Here is a 12960-nt window from a genome sequence, read left to right as displayed (position 1 = left end):
TTGAGACATTTGAATTGTAGATGTTTACTTATCAGTGTAATGACTCCCCTGCTGTTACTTGAGCCAGAACTACAAAAAGAAATGCCCACCCCATATCTTTCCAAATTTTTCAGCTTCTTGAGGGGAAATGTGCATTTCTTGAAGAAACACTATATCATATTTCTTACGCTTAAGAAGAGAAATAACCTTCCTTCTTTTTATGGGGTGCCCCAACCCATTCCACGTGGAGAGAGACAATCCACTCATATTAACATTTGACATTTTGACACGTAAGAAAAAAAAGACTGTGTGTCAAAAACAGGATTATAAAGACCACATTCCAAAATTAGTGCAACAGTCAAACCCCGAACATTCCCCACAACCAAACAAACAGAAAAAAGAAAAACGTGCACATTAACTTCACGCACGACATTGCCAACTGCCGTCCATCTCTCCAAACTCAAACAGTCCATGTACGCCTACGAGAACCTCTGTGACAACTTTGCAGTCGGATTGCTCAAGTCCGGTGATTCTATAAAAATTTGTGAGACAGAATTACACAGCAAAAGATAATCTATTAAACACAAAGAGCATGTAGCTTCATCCATATAACTGTCCTAAAGGTGTATTATTCTACAAAATAAACTCCAGCCACTAGGTGGAGCCAGCACAAAAAGAGCACACAGATTCTTCAGACAGGCAAACAAATGTTCAGTGATCCGGTCCATTTGGCTGAAACATGAGTGTAAGCAAATGACTTACTCCAATGACTTTGTCAGAAATACTCCACAAAATAAACTCCAGCCAATAGGCGGAATAAGCACAAAGAGGCTGTAGATTCATTCACAAAACCATTCCGAAGGTGTGTTGCTCTACAAAATAAACTCCAGCTTCTAGGTAAAGAGCGCACAGAATCTTCAAACAGTCAAGCAGATGTTCAGTGAGCCGGCCCACCTGGCAGCAATGTGAGCACCACAACACAACCCACTCACTCCACTGACTTTATGAAGGACATCGCTTGCTGTGGGCATGTGAATGTTTTACAGCCATCCTTAGCATCTATTCACAATTTGGCTGGGAATAACAGTGCAAAAGGTACCTTCCACTGATGTAAAGGTTTCTTACATTCCTTGAATCAATCACGTTTCTCTCTTGTCAAGTTAGAAAAGTCTGGGAACAAAAAATGCTGTGGTTCTTCCAAGAAAGCCTTCCTTTACTCCTCGCCTCACGTAACACAGATCTTTATCGGATGATCTCAGAAATTTGGCCAGAACTGATCGGGGCCTGTCTCCCTCAGTGGATCGCTGAGCCGGAACCCTGTGAGCTCGCTCGATTTCCAGCTTATGGCCTGCTATGTCGAGCAGACTTGGAAAGAGCCCGTCCAGGAATTCCACAATATTCTGACCCTCTGCTCCCTCCGGGACTCCCACGATACGGACATTATTCCGCCGGCTATGGTTTTCCATGTCCTCCAACTTCTCCCAGACACGCTCCAAATCCACCTTGGTCACTAGAAGATTAGCAGATAATTCCCTCTCCGATGACTCCAGATAATCGATCTGTTTCTCGACATCCCCCACTTTTGTGACCACATCAGTAAATTTCGCCTCCATAGCAGTGATCGATCGACGTATGACAGCAAGATCCTCCAAGTCAGCAACGACCTTCGTCAGCATTGCTGACATGTTCAACATCTCTCGCTGCATTTCCCGGAACTCTCTGACCAAATCGACTCCCTGGTCCACGGCCTTCTCAGGGGTGTCAGCCTGAGCACGTAAGTGTCTTTTAATATCTCCAGAGCCCGAGGATTTTGAATTCTTTGACATATTTTCCTCCTAGAACAGTTATGGAACAGAGTGTATCGAATCTTACTGAATTGAATGAATTTTATGTCATTAAAAGGTACCAAAACCAGCAAAGTGCACAGAGCTCGCTGTTCACATGTCCGATCCTCGCATGGCGTCACGTGACTCCCTGGAAGAGGTTTTCTTAAAGATTGTTTAGATGGGAAAGGTTGAATGAAGCCCTTGGTGATGTTTTGTGAGAAAAGCAGTTTAGCTTTTTATAATTATCACTATTCTCACTGTTAAAGAATAACTAAAATTTAGTGTGAGATTCGGGCAAAAAAAGAGAACAACTGACTTTGTGGGTTTTAAAGGTCATTGAAATTTAAATTTTGAAATAATCAGAACGGAGAGAACTGAAAATCCTCTCAGTTTGCTCAGTTTCTGCTTGCAATGACAAAAAAAAAAAAAAAAAAAAAAAGATAAAGATAAACTAAACAGGGAATAGAGATAGCGCATGCCCTAAGGGCTATCTTGAACTTAGATAATATGTCACTTCTAAATTCTAATTCAAGGATGAACTGATGCCAACTCCAACTGTAAGACATTGGATACTTCATATGCCACTGCCTGAACCTTGGACTTCAGATGGACCCCACCAAACCTCACCAAAATGACCTGCTGGTTGAACTGCAATGCACCTCATTGATCTCTGCCTAAATCCCCTTTGTTTATTGATGGACTACAATCTTGAAATGGAATACATAGACAATCATTTAATTACCAAAAAAAGCCTTCATCAGCCAACTAACAAAGGACAATGCATCTATGTGAACTTCTGCAGATAATCCAGGATGAATTTCAAAGACATTAGTCATTAATCTTAAAGTTAATAAAAAAAAATGTTTTTGTTTTTTTTAAACACTGGACCTTAACACTTACTTAATTTACACATTTTAAACCATGACTTGCACTGCACACAAATAGCTAATACTGGCATCATATTCATGTTGTTTAGCCAGAGGGGAACTGGCTTCCACAGTGAGCCTGGTTTCTCCCAAGGTTATTTTTCTCCATTAACCAACAGCTTATGGAGTTTTGTGTTCCTTGCCACAGTCACCTTCAGCTTGCTCACAGGGGTTCTAAATACAATTATTATTTAATTAATACACAATTTACAATAATATTTAATCAAACTACACAATGATCACCTTATAGATATTACAGTTTAAATTATTTTATTTATTTATTTTTAATGCATGATTTCCTGTAAAGCTGCTTTGAAACGATGTGTATTGTGAAAAGCGCTACACAAATAAAATGACTTGACTAATTTGATTTTCTATGCTGTATATCTTTTGTGGACAATGGGGAACACAAGGCTGGTTGAGTAAATACAGACTGGAGTGGTGGTGGTGTAGTGGACTAAAGCACTGAAATGATAAGCAGAAGGTTGTTGGTTCAATCCCACAGCCACCACCATTGTGTCCTTGAGCAAGGCACTTAAGTCCAGGTTGCTCCAGGGGGGTTGTCCCTGTAATCAGGGCACTGTAAGTCGCTTTGGATAAAAGCATCTGCCAAATGCATAAATGTAAATGTAAGGCTTATTTCTGGTAAGCTGTTGCTGGAACATTAGTTCAGCAACAAATTTTGTGAGTTGGCAGAAGGGAAAACAGCTAACATCTATGCACTCCGTTATGCGTTTGGTGTTGTGAATGACCTCAAAGCAGGTTGGCAGCAAAGGGGTTCTCTCACAATGGCAGGTACTCCAATAAGAATGGTGAAGTAGAAGATTGTTAAGAGTCCTGCAGCTCCCACAATTATTTGTGGTGTGAAGGCTCATATCAAGGGGAATTTCCTTGCTGACCAGGCAGCTACTGTTGCCGCTGTATGAACAGCAGAAATCTTTACTGCTCAGGCATGTCATTTGTGGGTCATCAAATATCACTGCTCACAGCTCAAAGTGAATTTGGAATTTCTCTAAATTATTAGATGAATAAAAGCTCAGAAAACCTTGTTTCCTTACCTGGCCATACTGATACACAATGTAGGACACTTGCTTTACTATAAAGTAGAGTTGGGGTACTCGAGTTTAATGGACTTGGACTTGTCACGGACTCGGATGCATTTTTACTCAGACTTGACTCTGACTTCAGTCCAGCCGAGTCCATGGCAATTTTTATTTATTCATAAATAAATAACAAAACAGAAATGAATGAACACATTCTCTGACTTCATGCAGCTGTATTAACCCCTGAAGTCATACACGTAGCCAGAGTTGTTTCACTGTGTTTAAGCAAACACGCACACACACATACGCACGTGCACAGGCACACTCATCAGTCAACCAATGTGCTTGGATGTTACCACAAAGACTACTGTATAACATCGGCTATGAGGTGGCTGGCACGACGAAAATATAAAGACGGGTATTTATCCAATGTAATAGAAACTAAACAAGGCAGTTTCACATGACACGGGACCTGACAGCTGGTCAAATTGCGTGTGCCGTTTGTGCAGCCAAGACGGTGCTCGCATTGCGGTTTCATCATGGTTAAAAATTTAAAATCAAGAACTTCAGTGAGTCAAGTCACCCACATCATGTCTCTCAGTACTAAAAACAGCATATCGAAATAAAAATACATAAAAATAGTATTCATATTGGATATTAAGTCTTTTTAGACATAATGTATCTACACATGTAGGCTTCTGTAGTCTCTTGTGGTCCATGCAGTGTTGTCAGCTTGAATTGGTCCATAATAGCTTAATGAATTAACTGTTTAACGTTTTAAATAATTGGGGGAAAAAAAGCGTTATTGATAAAGCAGACGCCAATTCTAAACAGATAAACAGCACCTATTTATTTTTGATTGACTATTTTCAAAGCATTGACAAGCTACTTAAAATACATTCTTTTACAGCATTTGTCCACCATTCACAACATTCAACAATGCACAATAAAATATTAGGATATTTTGGGCAGTGAAATGTTTTGTTTATAATTTAATTATAGGCTATAAAATAAATGTATTATTCGATGACAGAGTCTGTGTATGAAGATAAACTTCATGTTACAAGATGAATTTAGTTGGTTATGACGTTTTTATTTTAAATGTTTATTTTATTTTAATTGTAAACCACTGGGTAACTTATGCACATCTTTTAATTAGCCTACATCTCTGACACATTTGAAGGACAATTCTGTTAAATTTATGACTCAAAATTATTATTCTCCATGTTTTTGCGGTTAAAGAAGAGCTCAATGAAGTTTTCTTTGGTTGGTATTTAAAGATTTCAGACTGATTGCAGACCAACGCAGCTGCTGCTCAAGCAAATATCAAATTTGTTTTATCTTCTGTGGCAGCTGCTGCGAGACGCACATCAGGGATTTAGGTACATGAGCAGCACGCAGAACTGCCCTGCATTGTGCTGTTTCCCGCAAATTAACTAGAAAATCATGTCCGTGACAACATGGCCCTAATATTATCAGTGGGCTTTTCCAGTGTTTTTGGATGTAGCATTTGCAGTCAAATTGTGAGATGTAACTTCTCAGTGAGTGCTAATTACTACTGTGTTGACTCATTTATATGTACTGTACTTTCCCAAATCAGTCAGCAGATAGAGTAAAAGATTCAGAAAGAAATCTCAGTATAGACTATAATCTCTTTAGATAGGGATAATTTTAAATACAACTAAATTAAATTGAACTGACAAATTGAAAATGAAGTAGAAATAAAAACTAAATAAAAATTCATAACATAATAACCTTGGTTGTAATGCATTTTAAATCTAGGCCTTCAGTGCGATTCATACCATTAAGAAAACACAGTTTCACAATGAATAAGACATTGTATGCCTATCATACATTACGTGGCAGTAAACTAATAATACCAATTGACATTTTAAAAACATGTCCACGCATGAAAGTCAGAACCAAGGAGATCTAATACCAAGAAAAAGCTCTCTAATAATATTTGCAATTTAAATTTTGCTTGCAATAAATTTTGTTTCGTCAGGGTACATGGTTACTTTTCAAAACTTGATCTACACTGAAAGCTCAAGCAGCCTAATTTACACTTAGAAGACTCCTGATGTTGCTATAACAATGCAAAAAGCACTTACCAATTTGCTTGAAGTGAAAATCAGTCCTCCTTTCCTGTTTAATTAATCAATCACATCTCAGGTTTTTAAATCCATAAGAATCTCTTTCTCAACAGCAATAACAGCAGTGATGACAGTCATCTCGACAGCAAGATCTCGCGCTCTTCGCTTTCAAATTACGTACATCACTTAATGCCTGATTGTGTCACTCAAGGCCAGCTAGAAGGCCTGGACTGGGACATATCCTAAAGACCACACCCACCAAGAACAAATAAATCAATCTGATTGGCTGATGAATCTGACTTTAGATGTCCATTCATTTGCACTGTTGAGGGATTCTGCAGAAATTCTGAAGGCCTGACGGGGTGGAGCTCAGACTCACGAGATGCTTCGGCTAAGGAGTATGACTTTGGGCATGTGATTTGAGAAACAGTTGTCACACTTTGCTTATAAGCATCAAGGAATAAATTCTGATTGGATAAACTTTTTGTTTTTTGCTAATCGTTTGTAGATGAATTAGGAGTGGAAAGCGATTGAAAATACATAGGCAAAAAGGTCAATGAGAATGAAAGGATGAAAAAATATTTATATATTAGGCATGTTACACCAGCAGAGAAGGCTTTGCTGGCCCTGAGAAATCACTTTCTTTAGTTTATGTTTGAGTGGAGGGGAAAAAGCAACAAATAATTTAAATGTCAACAGAATGCAATCAGAAGTGTGTTGAAGGACAGTTTTGTCTTCATACACCTAAAGCATATGCTTTAATTCTGAAACCACTTTGAAGTTTGTTCAGCAGTATACTAATCATAAAATGTAAATATGAAATGCAACAGAGGTGATTTTGTTACATTTATATTGACAAACTGTTTTTCTTAGTTGTGAAGTTTAAAATAAGCTTAAAATATTGATGTTGAGTTTACGGTTACAATTTTAATTCAGATTCATGAACAGATTCATTCGGACTCGGCCTGTTATGGACTTGGTCTTGAGTCCGACTAGGCCTCAACTCGGACTCGATTATTTAAAGACTCAGACTTGACTTGTACTCGACTAAGGTGGACTCGAACCCAACACTACTATGAAGTATATCGAGGGGATTTAGAACATACAGAGAATTAGTTACTAGATGTGAGACATGTGAAAAACTAAATTCTATCATTTGCTAAGTGAACAACTGCAACCTGTGGGCTGTTTTGTGAATTGTTTTCAGGGCTGTTTTCTGAATAGTTTTGTGAATTGTTTCCTGAATAGCAATGTGATTTCATAATTCTTCCTAAAAGTAAGGGTTACAAGGATGTTTTGGTCATGGTTGACTAGTTTCCAAAGTAGGATGTAACACCACTTAAAAACAGTGCTAATAAATTGTTGGGAAAAACATAAAGGAAGACATTGGTGATTTATTGCTAAACTACTACCTTGAGACATCATTCCCAGATGGGGAATGCTACACAATATAGATTCTGATCAGGGCACACGTTTTACTGGTCAGGTATGTCAAGAAGTTTGTAAACTTCTGGGGATTCAATGGTACTTCCATTTTCTAGGACAGGACAGGCATTGCAGAAAGGGTTAATCACGCTTTTAAACATGATTGGTGAAATATGGACTAACATGGGTAGTTGCTCCTACGTTGGTTCCATTAGTATCTGTTCAGTTAATAAAGATTTGGGCTGAGTTCTTTTTGAGGTTGTCAAAGGTTGACCAATGTTGTTACGGGATTCTCTTTTGGTGGATTGCATGACTTCACCTGAAGTGGTACAAATGCTCAAAGGCAGGTTCAGGATGCATGGAAATTGCCCTAGATAAGAGACAAAGCATTGTATTTGGGTAAATGATTTTGGTCAAAGACATAAAACTAGTACAAATAAATTCAGCTGGCAAATGGATAAGTATTTATTACTTTAAATTGGCTAATAACCAAACCCTAACTTTTGGTTTTTGGTCAAATTTAATGTGACTGACAAAATGATGTAGGATGGAGTCATGAGGAAAAACCTTGTATTTTAGTGACTTGGAGGCCAACCTCATGATGAAGATATGGCGGGTGGGGGCTAAGAGAAAATTAGCTTACACCAGACTACAGCTTAGTTGCCAGATCATCTTTATTTATCTCTATGAGTTTGCAAGGGAGTCTAAATAATTCAAATTCCAACAAGGCTGAACTTAATTTGTTTTTCCAAAAGAACAGAGACTCTCCTGTTTTTTTCTTTTGCAGGTTGAAAGCCTTCAAAGAATTAGAGAAGATCCAGCCTTATCATAGGGATGACACTCCATGCCGACAACCACCAGCAGACTGAATAACAGGAGCCTCACTCTATTTCCAACCTCGAGATCGTTCTTGGGAACACGACCAAGACCTTGTGACCTCTGGTTGGGTGTCTGCATTCCAGACACAGAGACATTATGACTTACAAAGTCATTTGTCACAAGAAAAAGCTACGTATATTAGCAGAGGGTTTTACATCTGTTCAGAATTATTAATGGGTACACCTGTCTGAAAGAAGACCAAGCTGTACTTTAACTGTGTGTCCTCAATATATGTTTTAGCCTTCAATCAACATATATACAGGGGCTTTGAAATTTAAGTCACATAATTGTCATACAAAATTTAAATCAGAGTCCAGTATAAAACCAGGTCCATATATGGTTTTTAACTTTAGAAATGAAGGATTTGAACAAAATAAACATGATGTTTTTGTTTTCTGTGCTGGTTTTCCTATCAAGTGTAAATTCAGATCCAGTTTTTTTACCCATGGCTAGAATCTTACAGTGAGGGCAATGCAGCTTTGACTTTAGCTCACATGTATGCCAAAACTCTGAATGTATCAAAATGTTGGGTGTGTACATCCATTAACCACTGATTTGATTTCTATAACTGAACAAAGTGACATTGACAAGAATGGCAGTGTACTAGTTGATTTAGAGAAGAATAAGACAACCACTCATCAATCTAAGTGGTGTATTCCAATTAACAATTCTGAAGATACCAATCTGACAACAACACTACCAGCTGATGTGTTTCGAGCATAACATGCTGTAATGTTAAGACATCAGAGAGATGCTAAAGGAAAATGGCCAAAGGTGTTAAATCTGTAACAGGTAAAAATAGGCAATGCAGGGTGGTTAAGAACATGTTTTCACAATTGCTTTTGGGAATTCTAACTGTACCAAATCACAGGGTGAAGATGGTACTAAATGCATGTTTGTAAAACCATTGACAATGTCAGATCCTTATAGATGCCTTTTTAAGGTAGCTGATTATTCTTGGAGTGATAAATTGCTGTTCAGAAGCACTGTGTGCTAATACAGAAATTGTTCTCATTCACATTATGATTCATGGCAATTGCCTGTCTACAACAGTACTCATTCTAATGATCACTTCACTCTTAATGTGAAGTCTGAAGGAATATCATCCTGGTGCATTAAGGGAAATTGTTGTAGACAATTCTAAACCAAAAGGAGCATCTCCAATTTTCCAAATGTAAAAAACCCCTCTTCTTACAATGATGAATGAAACATCAATTGCTCCAAATGGCACAAACTTTGTTTGTGATGATAAAGCTTATCCGTTCCTAAGGGATGGAAAGGCAGATGTTATTTGGCCTACCTTTGCAGCAGTATGAGTAGTGTCAGAGGAATATGTTAAACACCATTTATTCATCACACATACTAGGCGTTCGCTATCTAAGGTTGAAAAGTGGTTAGGATGGTTTGTGCCATTTTATAGGAGTAACAGACTTAGTAACTGAAGTACAGGCCTTACATGAGGTGTATGAGACAACAGCGAAAGCAACAATGAGGCCCATTACTGACATTTTTAGTAAAATGCTTGGGAACAATTTTAGGACCCCTTGAGTAATTTGAAAGCATTTCTAACTGTTGTAGTGTCAGGAGTGTTCATCATATTACTCTTGTACATCACAATTTGAGTGTTAATTTGTTTTGTAAGAAATATAACTGTTGTAAGACGACAGTCTATTAGGGTCAGGTACACTCCCTCAACTGATGCTGGTATGCGTGATGACAGGGAAGATCTGTCAATTTTTGACCATTTTATTTCAATGTACTCTATAATCAAATATTTGTATTTGTTTGTTACTTCAAGAGAGCAACCATACAACTGTATTGTACTTCATTTATTTGTTTCTTTTGTTTTCTTTCATATTATTTTACTCTCATTCTATACTGTATATTATTTTATATGTTCATTATTCATTTATAAATTCATTTTTACTTATTTCACATTTATATATTTCTTCTACTGTTTAATCTTATGTTATGTGCTTGTGGCAGGGCGGAGGGTGGGGCCAGAATCACGGCCCCCCCCCCGCCCTGCCACAGTGCTGTATTGTCTTCACAAGTTAGAGATAAAGAGTTGTCTCTATTCAAGGTCTTAACGTCACCTCATCTTCTGACAGAGAGAGAGGTCTAGTGGAAGACTGGATCAAACATTTCGCAAGTAAACCCCAGAGGGTAAGCTACCTTTAAAGTATACTCAGTTGACGATTTAATCCTACATAAGTTTAGTAACCTTTTTTCGATGACATTTCGCCAATTTCATTATCTTCAGCTGACATCTGACTCCATTAAAAGACTTTGTGATTTCCACACTCCAGCTCAATATGTGGCGGTAATGGACCATATGCTGTATTGCCAACCACCAATAAACATCACAGGAAGAAGAAACAATTTCTTGCCTGTGACAGCACTATGGATCATGAAATAACATTTAACTAAATAGTACATAAATAAAATGGTGTTGATGTCAGAGTTGCTGTTGTGTTTAGTCGATTGCTGTATTGCATTGTCAGTGCTGTCTTGTTCAGTACACAACGATATCATATTAGCCGGATAGCTAGCTAGTGTCTACCGAGCCTCATTACCGGTTTCCATGATGGCAGGTCTATGTAGCTGTGTAGCTGCCAGCCTGCTAATACTTCCTAACAGTCTGATTTCATGACTGTGATTCTTAGCTTTTGTTTTTAGCGAGACGTACCTGATCTGATTATCTAGATGTAGAACATAGGATGAATATTGAAGATTACTCTATTAATTATCGATATCGAAAATAAATTTTTTCCTATAAATATTGATTTCGTTTTATCGCCCAGCCCTAGATCCAGCCCTGTCTGAGAAACTAAAACATTTCAGACCAGTGCCACTGGAATTCTTAGCTCATGTGTTTTTATTTCATTGGCTATTTCTCAATGAAAGAGTAGTTTCATTACATTATTTCATATTACCATCTGAAATTGCTGTAAGGATCACTGCCAGCCCACTACCATGTTTTAGTCACATGATTGTTGCTGTGCTGCATTACCTGTGTTTTGTGAGTATTGACCAAAGAAGGGGTAGCAGCCACCATGGAGCTACTGCGAGGTCGTGGTAGGGGGGGTATCAGGAGCTGGGGGGAGCGTTCGGGTTTCTCCTGCAGTATCTGACGCAGTCGCTGCAGATAGAATATAAGGGCCCAGTGGACACCATCTTCTGTCCAGTGAGGCTGCATCAAGCAACGGAGCACTGCAACATCAAAGTAGGTGCCATACCTTGCTCGCTGTGATACAGACATATCACCAGGGACTGAGAACCTTTGAATGAAAAAAGAGAGAGATTCTTATATAAAATGAGGGTCAGAAAAAATGGAAGTTCAGACTGAGGTTGCTGAGTATTGTTGCTTGGCAACTGCATTATGAACACATGCTCAGGCTAACACTGTGGCAGATGGGGAGACAAACAGACACTGGAGACTGTTTATCTAGCCAACATGTAGTGACCTTAATAAGTGTCTTAATAATTTCTGTCAGGGTAGAGGGAACACATTAATTCTTATATGATTTTGGCCATGCATACTGACCTAAATGTTATGCTTTTTTTTTCAATTCCAACATAGTTTGATATAATCCTGCTATTTTTGTCACCTGTAGGTACAGTATAGACACTCACTTCTTCTGCTGTGAAAATCCTTTCTCAAAGGCCTGCTGTGAGGACCCTCCCTTGTCTACAGAGTTGCCACGACGACAGCTCTGTCCTGTCACTGAGGGGGAGGAAGAGCCGAGCAGAGCTGATTCGCATACCACCTGGAAGCCGAGAGAGAAGAGGAAGTCACATGACTTGAGCAGCACAATGATGTTAATGCACTACGAGGGGAAATTAATATATGGCAGGACTGAATGAGCCACAGGGGGCTGTGCAGCTGCAAATCCCAGCCTAAAAACTTACTGCAGGGCAAGGGTTGCTGATATCACGAGGACTACACTGGTTATTCACTGGAGAATTCCTCTTTGCTGTTGAGGATATAACAGAGAAAATGAACAATTTCAACACAAAGACATAACACTGGAAAAAGTTGACCAAAACACATCTTTAAATTAAAATAAACTTAAAAAAAAAAGGAATTTACATAAATCTAACCTGTAATGATGTTGCGCATGGGCTTGATGAGGGCAGAAAAGGCAGGAACATCAGGTTGACGGTGCTCCCACATTGGCTGCCAAATAACAAGTCCACCAGCTAGTCGGAAAGTGAGGTCTGACTCCTGCCACATGACAAATTATTGCAACCAGCTGATATTCCACAATCAAAAAAACACAACAACATTTTGCAAAAATAAAAAGGAACATGCAAAGCCAAAAAAATTAATTTAATACATTTCAAAAGTAAAGGTTGCAACCTTGATCCGGTTAATGAGGGGAGCAAAGAGAAACACAAAGAGCTCCACAGTGGCCATGTTCTTGTGGTACAATTTGGCACGGGCATACTCGTTCTCTTCAGTGGTACTGCCGTTGCGGTCTGTGAGACCCTGATTCCCTATTGGCTGAAGGTAGGCACTACTGCTACCACTGCTGCCCCCTGACCAGCCATGTCCCAGGCCAGGCTCCTGGTGGCACTCCTGGGCTGCTTCCAGAAGCATCCAATGAAGAGTGTGAAGGAGTTTAGTCTCAGCTACACCAAGTTTATCCTGGTGCCCTGGTGGAAAGAGACAAGGATTGTTCATGGAAAGCTCAGCAACAAAATGAGTTTACCATTTAAAGGAAAGTAACAGAACTGACATGGCATAAAGCTAGGGCAACTATCAAACTATTTATAAGAGCAACTG

At 38.8% G+C, this 12960-nt stretch overlaps 1 protein-coding gene across 1 annotated transcript in view; it reads right to left on the bottom strand.

Moving 5' to 3' along the window:
- Positions 1–12960, bottom strand: part of LOC127445745 (protein unc-80 homolog) — a 104509-nt gene that overhangs the window by 88974 nt on the left and 2575 nt on the right. Inside the window, exons 4-8 of the mRNA XM_051706013.1 lie at positions 12535–12830; positions 12276–12399; positions 12084–12148; positions 11808–11941; positions 11185–11452 (exon numbers count right to left, since the gene is read on the bottom strand). Coding sequence (XP_051561973.1) covers positions 11185–11452; positions 11808–11941; positions 12084–12148; positions 12276–12399; positions 12535–12830 — 887 coding nt within the window. The remainder of the gene's footprint in view (positions 1–11184; positions 11453–11807; positions 11942–12083; positions 12149–12275; positions 12400–12534; positions 12831–12960) is intronic.

This window comes from Myxocyprinus asiaticus, chromosome 9 (assembly GCF_019703515.2).
Source record: "Myxocyprinus asiaticus isolate MX2 ecotype Aquarium Trade chromosome 9, UBuf_Myxa_2, whole genome shotgun sequence".
NCBI lineage: Eukaryota > Metazoa > Chordata > Actinopteri > Cypriniformes > Catostomidae > Myxocyprinus > Myxocyprinus asiaticus.
The sequence above is the reverse complement of the archived record's forward strand: the minus strand, read 5'-3'. Positions and strand labels throughout refer to the sequence as shown.